Genomic DNA, 10,478 nt, shown 5'->3' with positions numbered 1-10,478 from the left:
ACAACCAGGACATTCAATATCCTTAATCCTGTAATAAAAAGTATTAAAAACATTCATATTAAGGGACAGGTAGAGAATGGATGTTTTTGCGAACATAAATAAGATCATTAATGGGTTTCTAGAAATTAACCTTCCTTCCTTTTCCTAGATAAAAATCCTGATTTACATGTGGAATGGTATAGTGTAAGTTGAAAAATTCACATCAAAGAGTCCTGGTCCAAACTTGTTTGAGCCCATGTTGGATCTATCCTATAGTTATTGATGAACCAGTGACCATGATGTTCTCCACGTGTGGTCATGGGACAGATTCAACCACAAATTCCTCCAAGAAATATATTTTTTGTTCCATATGTTTTTATGTATAAAATTTTAATCATGGTATTAAAAATATTGTTATAGTCAGAGATTGATCATCATTAGTTGAAGTACTAAGATTAAATGTTAAATGGCAAAAACATAACAGTAGCTGAGAATTTTAACCGAACTTGAGATGGTTGGGGATCAGTTAATGGGCTCAACTGGTTCGTGACAACATATGCATGTGCTTATTAATTAATTTTCTGAGTACAGGGTTTCAACTCCAACAACAACTCCAAATTTATGGCAAAAACTATGTTCTGCATTGAAGATACCATACATAAAACTATAGGGCTATGGCTATTTGTTGTTGTTTGTTGAATGCCATTATAAGTCCCATAAAAGCACATAATTTTCATGACATGTTGTGTTTTAAGGAAGGATAGCAAAAAATGGAAGAAAATGGAAAAAGAAGATCCTTGGATGCTACCCCCACTTGGGCTGTAGCAACTGTCATCACTCTAATGGTTTCTCTTAGTTTCATGTTTCAAATCACATTAGAAAAATTTGGAAAGGTAAGTTAATATAGTCTCCTTTGTTCCTTCCTTTGAATTTGTCACATTCATAATCTTGGGTTTCTTATATACTTGAACAATAATACCACAGTGGTTGGACAGAACTAAGAGAAAATCTATGCTTTCTGCTCTTGAAAAGGTCAAAGAAGGTTAGATAGTTGTAACCCCAAATAAGTTTCTTTAGCATTTGTATTAACATTTTTCATGGCTTGAACTTACTACTTCGGTTTCTATTTCAAGCAGAACTGATGCTTTTTGGGCTGCTTTCACTATTGATGGGTCATTGGACTATTTTTGTGGCAAAGATTTGTGTCAAGGAATCAGTATTAAAAACCAGATTTATTCCATGTGCAATAGAAAAGAATTCTGGAACAGTGGAACACATTTTCTGGCTGAGTTCAGAATATTCAAATAGAACAATGCTAGAAGAAAATGTGAACAAGGGTCTGCATAATTATTGTCCTGAGGTAGCATGGTTTCATCATAAAAAAGTTATGCTTAAGCCAATAGGCAATAGTAATTCTGCCATTTGTTTGTGTTGAAAAGTAAATCACATATCGCTTACCTCATTGTCTCGAGAATAGTTTAAATACTTGTTGGATTACTCCTTTTATTGCCAATTGGTTTTTACGTGAAACCTTAACAATTTGTAATTCGACTAAACCAAAATCAAATAGTCTGATGAACTCATGGTTCAATTCTAAAAGTGAAGTCATAAGTGCACATTTCAATGAAACTTTTCACTTGTTTCTCAGGGTAAGGAATCATTCGCATCTTATGAAAGCCTTGAGCAGCTTCATTCGTTACTGTTTGTCCTTGGGGTCACTCATGTTTTCTATAGCTTTATTGCTGTTGCCTTGGCCATGATCAAGGTTAAAATATTCATGATCAAATTTTCCTCATACTCCAATTTTGGTGACATTAATTTTCTTATTTTAGAGTTTATTCAGATATATAGCTGGAGAATATGGGAAAGTGATGCAAAGACTATGGCTACACAAAGCTTCCAAGGTTATGAACTTCACATTTAATAACACATAAATTTTGGTAATTTTTTAGTATTATTTATTTTTGGTCTATTTGTCTTAGTTCAGATACTCCACAAAATACATTAAACATAAGGTTGAGTCGACTCGGTACATTCATCTTTCACCACACATCTCATCCCTGGAGTCATCACAAAATTCTTGTTTGGCTGGTACTCTTCTTAACCATTCCCTGTCTTGTCTTATTTTCTCAATGTGTTGTACCCGTTTCTCCATGTATATGGAACCAAAAAGTAATGGAAGGGATGATTAATAGCAGGGTTTGGATTTGTTCTCCATGTATATGGATTTGTTCCAGAGTAAATACATATTTTAGTCTCTTATATTTTGTAATGTTACCACTTTAGTCATTCAATAGACAAAAAATTTTAAACGTGGGTCAAATTAGTCTTTTTTGTCATGTGGTACATCATTTGGTAGCGACAAATTTGACCCCATTTGAAATTTTTGGAACCAGTTTAGATTTTTTTGAAGGACTAAACTGGTAAGGTCAAAAAATATGAGAGACTAAAATAAGTATTTACTCTTTAATATTAATCATAATCTTAACCGGAAAGGGGACAAATGAATTCAAATTAGTCATCTTCTAGATTAAATTTTAGTTAGTTCATCAACAAAGTTAATTTTAACTCCTTACCCTTCCCTCTCACAATATGCTGTAAGGATTATTTCCGTTGGAAAGTAAGTCTCACATTGTCTAACTTATGGTCTTGGGGAATGATTTAAACTTTTGTTGGGCTATTCTTCTCATTGTCAATTAGTCTTGAGATGAAATGTTAACACTAACAAACTTATATTGCAGCTATGTTTCAGTCGTCAATTCTGGAGTTCTATCAACCGAGCTGATTATATGGCATTGCGCTTTGGCTTCATTACCGTAAGTATTTATCATCACAATGTAATAGAAAAGTGGAGGTGAAGATGGAAAACTAATGTTTCTGTATTCTCTTCTTTTTTCTGTTATTATGTAGAATCATGAGCTTCCTCTAACATATGATTTCCACAACTATATGCTTCGTAGCATGGATGAAGAGTTTCGTGACATTGTTGGTATTAGGTACTCTTTCTTTATTCAGATGTTGATGATTAGTTTCATTTTGCAACCTTTTTTATATTGCATCACTTTGTGGCTTGGTTCTTGAAAATACATTTAATATTTTTCACCTGGATATTTTTTACAGCGTGCCACTATGGATATATGCCATATGCTGCATTATTCTAAATTTTCATGGTAAGTTTTTGTGAATCTAAAATTAAGCTTGAAAGCATGTGAATCTAAAATTATTCTAAATATAAAATTGGGTCTTGTTCCAGCCCACACCATTTATTTTTATATTTTCTTGAAATTGGGCTTTCTATTAACTTAAGCCCAATAAGCATATGACCGTTAGTTTTCTTTTTCTATAAATAGCTGTTAGTTGTAGTTAGTTGTTAACAACTTTGCTTTTTAGTTTTCTTTCTCTCAAATTCGTTTTGTCCTCTTGCAAGATTTAATGAAGATCTTTACTTTTCTTCTTCATAGGACAACCTTTCTGTGAGAAACTGCAGGATTATATGTTCTTTTATCATGGGTAGAATGATGTATACTTTAGACATTCAGTAATTAATTCTTACTCATGTTTTTTTATCTATATTTGGTAAACATTAGACACTCCTAATTGGAAACATGAATCATATTAACATTGTTCTATTCTGACATATTTTGCTGGTTTTATCCATGGACCTAGCCTTAATGTAAATTCCATAATTTTCATTTAGGAAGCAATATTTACTTTTGGCTTTCCTTCCTTCCATCAATTGTAAGTCCTAATGATTTTATTTTCACCTACCATTGTATTCACAAGTGGTTACACTAATGGTTTTTCTTGTATGATATTTATTCACTTGCATTTTAGCTGATTCTCATGATTGGTACTAAGTTGCACCGTGTGGTGGTAAAGTTAGCTGTTGAAATAACGAGTCATTGCCAAGACACAAGACCTCTTAACTTAAGAGATGAGCTCTTTTGGTTTGGAAAACCCAAACTTCTATTGCGGTTAATACATTTGATATCATTCTTGGTACGTAACTTATGATTTTCCATTTTACTTATAATCACTGATACACTTCTGTTACTTTCTTTTCAACTTTTTTTTAATCTTGCAGAATGCTTTTGAAATGGCAACATTCTTATGGTCCCTGGTAAGAAACTGGTATTATTTTCATTAAAACCTTTTTAGTCTTTAGTTTTGGTTCTTTTTATAGGAACTTTTCAAATTAGTTTTGTGTACATTAACTGCAGTTGTTGTTTTTTCCTTCTTGTGAACCATATATTTGGCTGCATAATCTTTAATTAGCTTATTTTGTATTACAGTGGGAAATTAAAGAGGCTTCTTGTTTTATGAAGAACCGAACGTTTATTATGATCCGTTTGTCATTTGGGTATACATTAGCCGTTGTCATAACCTTTTCAACATATTCTAATATTTTATATAAATATTTATACGTAGTTAATGCATCATTCACTATTCATTTGCATTACTTACTTTAAAAGTCAATAATAATTAAAAAAATGAATAGTAGATGATGCACTGGTCGTATAAAAAACTCTTAAACTCTCGGTTTATACCTCTTTTTCTCTTAATATTTTTTCTATTCCATTTGTGATCCATAATATATCTTTTGTTTTGCAACAGGGTCATCTCCCAAGTCTGGGGCAGCTTTATAACATTTCCTCTCTATGTTATCATCACACAGGTCAAGTTTTTTGTTCTTGTTCTTTCTTTTTTTTTACTACAGATATCAATCATTTTAAGTTCTTGACATGATATTAGTGTCTGTATGTGTTAGACAACATAGCAAAGAAGAGAGAGAGAAGAAAAACGTGAGAGAAGAAAAACGTGAGAGAAAAATAGAAAAAAACTAAAATTTGTTGAATGAGTAAAAGTCCTTACATCAAAGTATGAAATCAACTATGTGGCCTATAATAAAATGAGAAAAAAAAACAAACTAACTACCTCAACTAATCAAAATCTAACACTACTATATATGTAATATATAATAATATAATAAAACGAATTAAACATTTTATGGTCTGAAAATTGTTGTGTATTTGAATTGATGCAGATGGGGTCAAAGATGAAGAAGTCTGTGATATCTGAAAATGTAAGAAAATCACTCTCTAAATGGCAGGGAAGAGTGAAGAACAGGCAAGGTTCCTCTTTGATGCATGACTATGAATCATTTCCAAGTTGTGAAGATTATCATCATCATAATGTATAAGATGATTCACCCCTCCCTCTACTGTCATTACTTTCCTTGTGTTGTGGGCAGTGTTTTGAATTCAAATTTGAGAACATTTTTTAACATCCTCTCACTTACATGTTATTCGGGAGAGTCCAATACCAAATAAGATGACAACATATACTATTTAAATTATTAAATTAATTTTAGAAGATCCTAGTATATTTTGAGCTCTTATATATGTCTAGACTCAATTACTTTTAGGTGATTGAGTTCTCATTTTTGAGCAATTGATATCAAACTTAATTTTACTATATAAATATTGTTTTTAAGTTCTTTCATTTTTAATTTATTAAAAAAACTTATCTTTAATTAAAACATGTCAAATATGATTTGAATAATCAATATTGGTATTTAGACTTTAGAGATCACATTAGAATAATTGAAGTTGAGCCACAAAATTCCATATAAGGGAGCAACACTCTCACAAAACTTATTTTTATTATTATTATTATGAACCAAAATTGAATTTGAAGTTGAACCAAACTTATAATCCTTTTGGCTGGACCAACATTTTAAAGAAAATCATTTATATGTTTTTTAGTAGATTTATAAGTTGTAAAATCATTACAATTTTTTATTCCATAATATTCGTCTTATCTTGCAAATATATTAATATTTATTTTTGTGAAAATATTTTATTTTTCACTCAGCCTTTCTTGATGTGCAAGAATTACTGGAGAAAGAAGTTGGGAAGAAATATTCAAGTGTGAGTGGAAAAGGAAGCTCATGTTTGAGAACATGTCCACTTCTTTTAGCCCAATTATTAGTTATCATACGCGGCAAAAGATTACTGGTGTGACAGAATAAAGTAGTGTGTAATAGTCGCAGCAGATAAAAACCCACGTTAACCTTTTAGCAACCTTCTCTTTCTCAAATCACAATTCTCTCTCTCCGAAAAACTCGATCCTTCGATTCTGAATCTTCAACAATGGTGCTCGAGGTTAACTTCCTTCTTACTAATCGTTGATTTCAACTAAATATAGCATGTAGATTCACGCTATTTGTTTTCCTTTTAATATATAATCAAATTAGGGTTTTTGTTGATGATGTTATTGGAACACTCTTTGATTTGGATTATTTTGTTGAATAGGCTACAATGATCTGTATTGACAATTCTGAATGGATGCGTAACGGAGATTATTCTCCTTCTCGGTTTCAAGCTCAAGCAGACGCTGTTAATCTTATTTGTGGTGCTAAAACCCAGGTAGGTTAACCTAATCATATTCTTTATTTTCTTTTGCCTTTATTTTTATTATCTATCTATTTTCTCCTATTTTAAGGGTTTTGGAAAATTACTTTTATACAGAAAAATGGGAGTGTTATAGATAGTGTGAATTATGTGTTTTTATTGGTGATGTTGTATTTCAGAATTGGATTTTAAATGGGGTTCAGATAATTGAATAAGATCCAGTGGTGCTGATGAATGTATTTTTATTTTAATGGTACAGTCTAATCCAGAGAATACAGTTGGGATTCTCACAATGGCGGGGAAAGGCGTCCGTGTTTTGGTCACTCCTACTAGTGATCTGGGCAAGATCCTAGCTTGCATGCATGGTTAGTTTTGATTTTTGAGTGCATGATTTTCTTTGAATCTTTTGGTTTTATTTGGTCCATGCCCTATTCGAAAAGTATTTGATATGAGTGATAATTGAAACTTGCTGTCTTATCAAATGGATAGATTTCGTGCTCAAGTTTTATTATTAATTGTTATTTGAAGATTGTACCTATAATTCCTTAATGATGCATTTATGTTTTTGTTGAATCCTTCGGAAGATTTAGGAGATAAGGATTAACAAGATGTACCTACAATTGTGTTTTGTTTGCTAATTGACTTCAAGTTTGTTGAACCTCTGTCTTTCTGGATGCTGCTAGCAGCTGTATAAGGTTGCTATTTTTTTGGGCATGTCCATAGGTGGGGCTGAAGAACTTTCTGTGAACACATTTCTGAATAGAACATACTTGCAGCACATTCTTCTGCCATATTGTCTTACTTGTGGATTCTTCTGTTCTAAAATTGATTCACTCTCCCCACTTTGGAACACTGAACATATTTCTGAATTGAACAAGTTTGCAGCATATTCGTTTACCATATTGTGTCACATGTGGATTCTTCTGTTAAAATTTTTACCCCTTCTCGCCATTTTCTTCCTAAATTAGGACTAGAAATAGGTGGTGAGATGAACCTAGCTGCTGGCATTCAGGTGGCACAATTGGCTCTTAAGCATCGGCAAAATAAAAAGCAGCAGCAAAGGATTATTGTTTTTGCAGGAGGGTATGTGGAGCTATATTTCATGCTTTATCGAAAGTGTAATATTTGTAGTTATTTTTTGTCTAACGTCTTATCCAATGTTTCATAGCCCTGTTAAGCATGAAAAGAAAATGTTGGAGATGATTGGGAGAAAGCTGAAAAAGAATAGTGTAGCTCTTGATATCATCAATTTTGGTGAAGAAGATGAAGGGAAAACAGAAAAGCTGGAGGGACTCCTTTCAGCCGTTAACAATAATGATACTAGCCACATTGTTCATGTTCCAGCTGGGCCGGACGCACTTTCTGATGTACTTATAAGGTTTATGGGTTCAATTTCATATTTTCCTTCTTTTCCTTCATATCTCTTGTTTCTCTGCTAAGGTCTAAGTTTAATGTTATGATTTGTGATCTAACTCCTTGTTATTTATGTAAATTGCTGTGGCAGTACACCTATTTTCACTGGTGATGGGGAAGGAGGTAGTGGGTTTGCTGCAGCTGCAGCAGCGGCTGCAGCTGGTGGTGCATCTGGATATGAGTTTGGAGTGGATCCAAACTTGGATCCTGAACTGGCTCTTGCTCTAAGAGTTTCAATGGAAGAGGAGAGAGCCAGGCAGGAAGCAGCAGCCAAAAAGGCTGCAGAGGATGCTGCCAAACAAGAGAAAGGAGGTGAAAACCAAGCCAGCTCACAAGATGCAACAATGACAGAGCGTGCCAGTGCAACAACTTCTGAAGCTGAGAATAAGACAAATGATTTGATGGTTCGTGTATGTTGCATTTATCATATTGTGTGTTTATATCCTTGCTTGACTGAGACTGGAATTTAATTATCTATATACAAAAAGGCACAAACACATATCTTCCCTTGTCCATATCAAAATATTTTAATCAACATGTTACCTACTTAGTTTTAGGTCTTCCTTGTTTTGTGATGATGTATTATCCTCATCTTGTATTATTCTCTGTTCTCATATCATAATGTACTTCTAGCTTACTTTAATGTGCTCCAATTTCTTGGGCAACATGATAAGGCAAGTAGCTGTATCACAAACCGATCGAAGCCGTGACTGAAACATATTGGTAAAAGAATTCTTTTAAAAGAAATTAAAAAATTGGAGGATACTCCCTAGCTACGTATCTAGCAATATCGTGTTAATATTGTTATCTAATACAGGCACAGAACTTATACTTTAGCAATTATGGAGTATCTGTGCTTCATGTGTTACAGGTTTCCAGGATGTTTTGAAACTGCTATTTCTAGCAATATATTATTCTTTCCTTCACTGATATGACAAATAGGCATTATAATTCCCTTAAAAAATGTTTTCTGCTTCTTTGCATTTCAATTGATTCTCAAGTTTTGCTTTCATTTTTACTGTTTGTGCTGACTTTCAAATGAAAACAGGATGATGAGAATGCTTTGCTAGAGCAGGCACTTGCAATGTCAATGGATGATCCCGTCGTTAGCCATGACGTGAAAGATACAGATATGTCAGAAGCTGCTTCAGATGATCCTGAGTTGGCTTTAGGTTAGTTTCTATGCTGTTTATGCACTCTTCATGTAAGAAGTACTGAACACAGACATGGGACATGACATAGATGTCGACAATGCATTATATAAACTATGAAGTGTCCCATTATGCACTGAAGTGCCATGTTATGTCTGATATGTATAATATGCATCCAACATGTACGTGGACATAGCTCCTTTTTTAAGTATCTATTCACAGTTTTTCCATTAAAGTGAGTGTTGAAAGCCTGTTTGTTGCATCTTGTATTTTCTATGAGAAATGCCATGTTTATAGTTATATATATTGTTTGATATTGAGCTGGTTCTGGAATTTAGAAAAATTACTCACTTTTTCAAATTTCTACAATAGTGAAGAAAATATTTTTGTATGTGTTTGCACTCCAGTGGAGTGAAGAGAGTTCTTACTCATTTTCGAATGAGGATTAATGCATTAGGATTGTTTAATATACATTTACATAATTAACTCACTTGTTTTAAGGGTTGGCCTTAGTTGAACAATGTTAAATTAGTTTGCATCTTCTTATAATATCTACGACTTGGGAAACCTTTGGTGGTTCTTTAACTTTTTGTTGATTTCTTTGCATTTGTGCATGGAGCTCTCCAATTGTCTGTAGCAGATAGTACAAAGGATGCAGCAAGCCAGTCGGACATGAGTAAATTGTTGGCAGATGAATCCTTTGTATCTTCTATCCTTGCATCGGTATGTCTGATGAATCCTGGAATCACCTGTATCATTTATAATAAAAGATGATATGCTATGTTTTCTGCGTTGAGTAATTATTTATTGCTTATGCAGCTTCCCGGAGTTGACCCAAATGACCCTTCTGTCAAAGATTTGCTTGCCTCCATGCAAAGTCAGTCCGAGGTTAGTCTTTCTATGGAAAAAAAGCATAATTAGATTTGGAAGGGATTTTGTAGAAAATTTCGGTGGAGGCATCCTTGAAAGAAATCCTTTCACTCTCCCCCTTGCTCTAATCGTTTTTTCTTGTCTATTCAGCAATAACTGGATTTTGCATGTTGTTTTATCTTGTCAAATGACTAGTTCAAGCTTCTTTGTTCTCTTAAAATAAAGTATATCTTCCATTTTCTGTCTTCTGATGGCATCTTATGTTTCATACAGTCTCAGCAGAAGAACGAGGACAAGCCATCATCAAATGAAGAGGAGAAGAAATAATCTTGAACAGCCACTTTGCACTGTGAGATTGTATTTTGTTCTTATTGAGAGACATTGGTCTCATTGTAGATTGTTGTGTTAATCAGTAACTCTTTTACATGTTCCAATCATCGAGTCTCTTTTACATGTATGGTCGAGGGGGACAAAGAAGTTGGGGTGACCTTGTCAGCAGTGTCAATTTTGTTGTTCAGCATGGTCCCATGGAATTTTAAAAAGATATAAATTAACAATTGAAATCTTCCATTTCTAATTGTAAAATCTAAATCTTGCTAATAGGTCCATGGAGGTGCAAAGCAAATGACTCTCACATCTTCAAATATCCCAA

The 10,478-nt window shown here is 33.3% G+C and overlaps 2 protein-coding genes and 1 long non-coding RNA gene across 8 annotated transcripts; 2 read left to right on the top strand and 1 right to left on the bottom strand.

Annotated features, from left to right (window-relative positions):
• Window positions 484-7,305, bottom strand: LOC109348752. The gene is made up of 3 exons (XR_002107789.1): window positions 7,291-7,305; window positions 4,915-4,919; window positions 484-560 (listed from the first exon to the last, which is right to left on the bottom strand). It is a non-coding gene; the product is annotated as an uncharacterized LOC109348752 (long non-coding RNA).
• LOC109348746 (MLO-like protein 4) lies at window positions 555-5,265 on the top strand. Of its 5 annotated transcripts, none has more exons than XR_002107788.1 (15): window positions 555-872; window positions 964-1,021; window positions 1,113-1,339; window positions 1,628-1,744; window positions 1,823-1,883; window positions 1,967-2,070; window positions 2,721-2,795; window positions 2,890-2,975; window positions 3,100-3,149; window positions 3,677-3,717; window positions 3,814-3,978; window positions 4,064-4,099; window positions 4,255-4,339; window positions 4,594-4,654; window positions 5,024-5,078. XR_002107788.1 is itself a non-coding variant. In XM_019589293.1 (15 exons), exons 1-15 carry the CDS (start codon window positions 750-752, stop codon window positions 5,177-5,179), a joined length of 1,425 nt encoding a protein of 474 aa, XP_019444838.1. In that variant the 5' UTR covers window positions 555-749; the 3' UTR covers window positions 5,180-5,265. The 5 variants fall into 5 exon arrangements, 4 of the variants coding, with proteins under 4 accessions (XP_019444838.1, XP_019444839.1, XP_019444837.1 ...); XM_019589293.1 differs by having other exon boundaries at window positions 1,116-1,339; window positions 4,272-4,339; window positions 5,024-5,265; XM_019589294.1 differs by having other exon boundaries at window positions 1,823-1,873; window positions 1,960-2,070; window positions 4,272-4,339; window positions 5,024-5,265.
• LOC109348748 (26S proteasome non-ATPase regulatory subunit 4 homolog) lies at window positions 5,990-10,271 on the top strand. 2 transcript variants are annotated; one of them, XM_019589296.1, is made up of 10 exons: window positions 5,990-6,143; window positions 6,294-6,407; window positions 6,652-6,757; window positions 7,361-7,475; window positions 7,561-7,770; window positions 7,897-8,215; window positions 8,854-8,977; window positions 9,576-9,679; window positions 9,776-9,844; window positions 10,100-10,271. In XM_019589296.1, exons 1-10 carry the CDS (start codon window positions 6,132-6,134, stop codon window positions 10,151-10,153), a joined length of 1,227 nt encoding a protein of 408 aa, XP_019444841.1. In that variant the 5' UTR covers window positions 5,990-6,131; the 3' UTR covers window positions 10,154-10,271. The 2 variants fall into 2 exon arrangements, with proteins under 2 accessions (XP_019444841.1, XP_019444843.1); XM_019589298.1 differs by having other exon boundaries at window positions 5,997-6,143; window positions 7,897-8,209.

Source organism: Lupinus angustifolius, chromosome LG06 (assembly GCF_001865875.1).
Source record: "Lupinus angustifolius cultivar Tanjil chromosome LG06, LupAngTanjil_v1.0, whole genome shotgun sequence".
NCBI classification, from domain to species: Eukaryota; Viridiplantae; Streptophyta; class Magnoliopsida; order Fabales; family Fabaceae; genus Lupinus; species Lupinus angustifolius.
This window is presented reverse-complemented; position numbering and strand designations above follow the sequence as displayed.

Bases quoted from the DNA above. Each gene is read 5' to 3' on its own strand.
- LOC109348746 (XM_019589292.1), top strand. From the start codon at position 750: ATGGAAGAAAATGGAAAAAGAAGATCCTTGGATGCTACCCCCACTTGG. The intron at 2,796-2,889 runs GTAAGTATTTAT...GTTATTATGTAG, and splicing joins TGCGCTTTGGCTTCATTACC to AATCATGAGCTTCCTCTAAC. The intron at 4,655-5,023 runs GTCAAGTTTTTT...GAATTGATGCAG, and splicing joins TCTATGTTATCATCACACAG to ATGGGGTCAAAGATGAAGAA.
- LOC109348748 (XM_019589296.1), top strand. The intron at 8,216-8,853 runs GTATGTTGCATT...AAATGAAAACAG, and splicing joins CAAATGATTTGATGGTTCGT to GATGATGAGAATGCTTTGCT. The intron at 8,978-9,575 runs GTTAGTTTCTAT...TTGTGCATGGAG, and splicing joins TGATCCTGAGTTGGCTTTAG to CTCTCCAATTGTCTGTAGCA.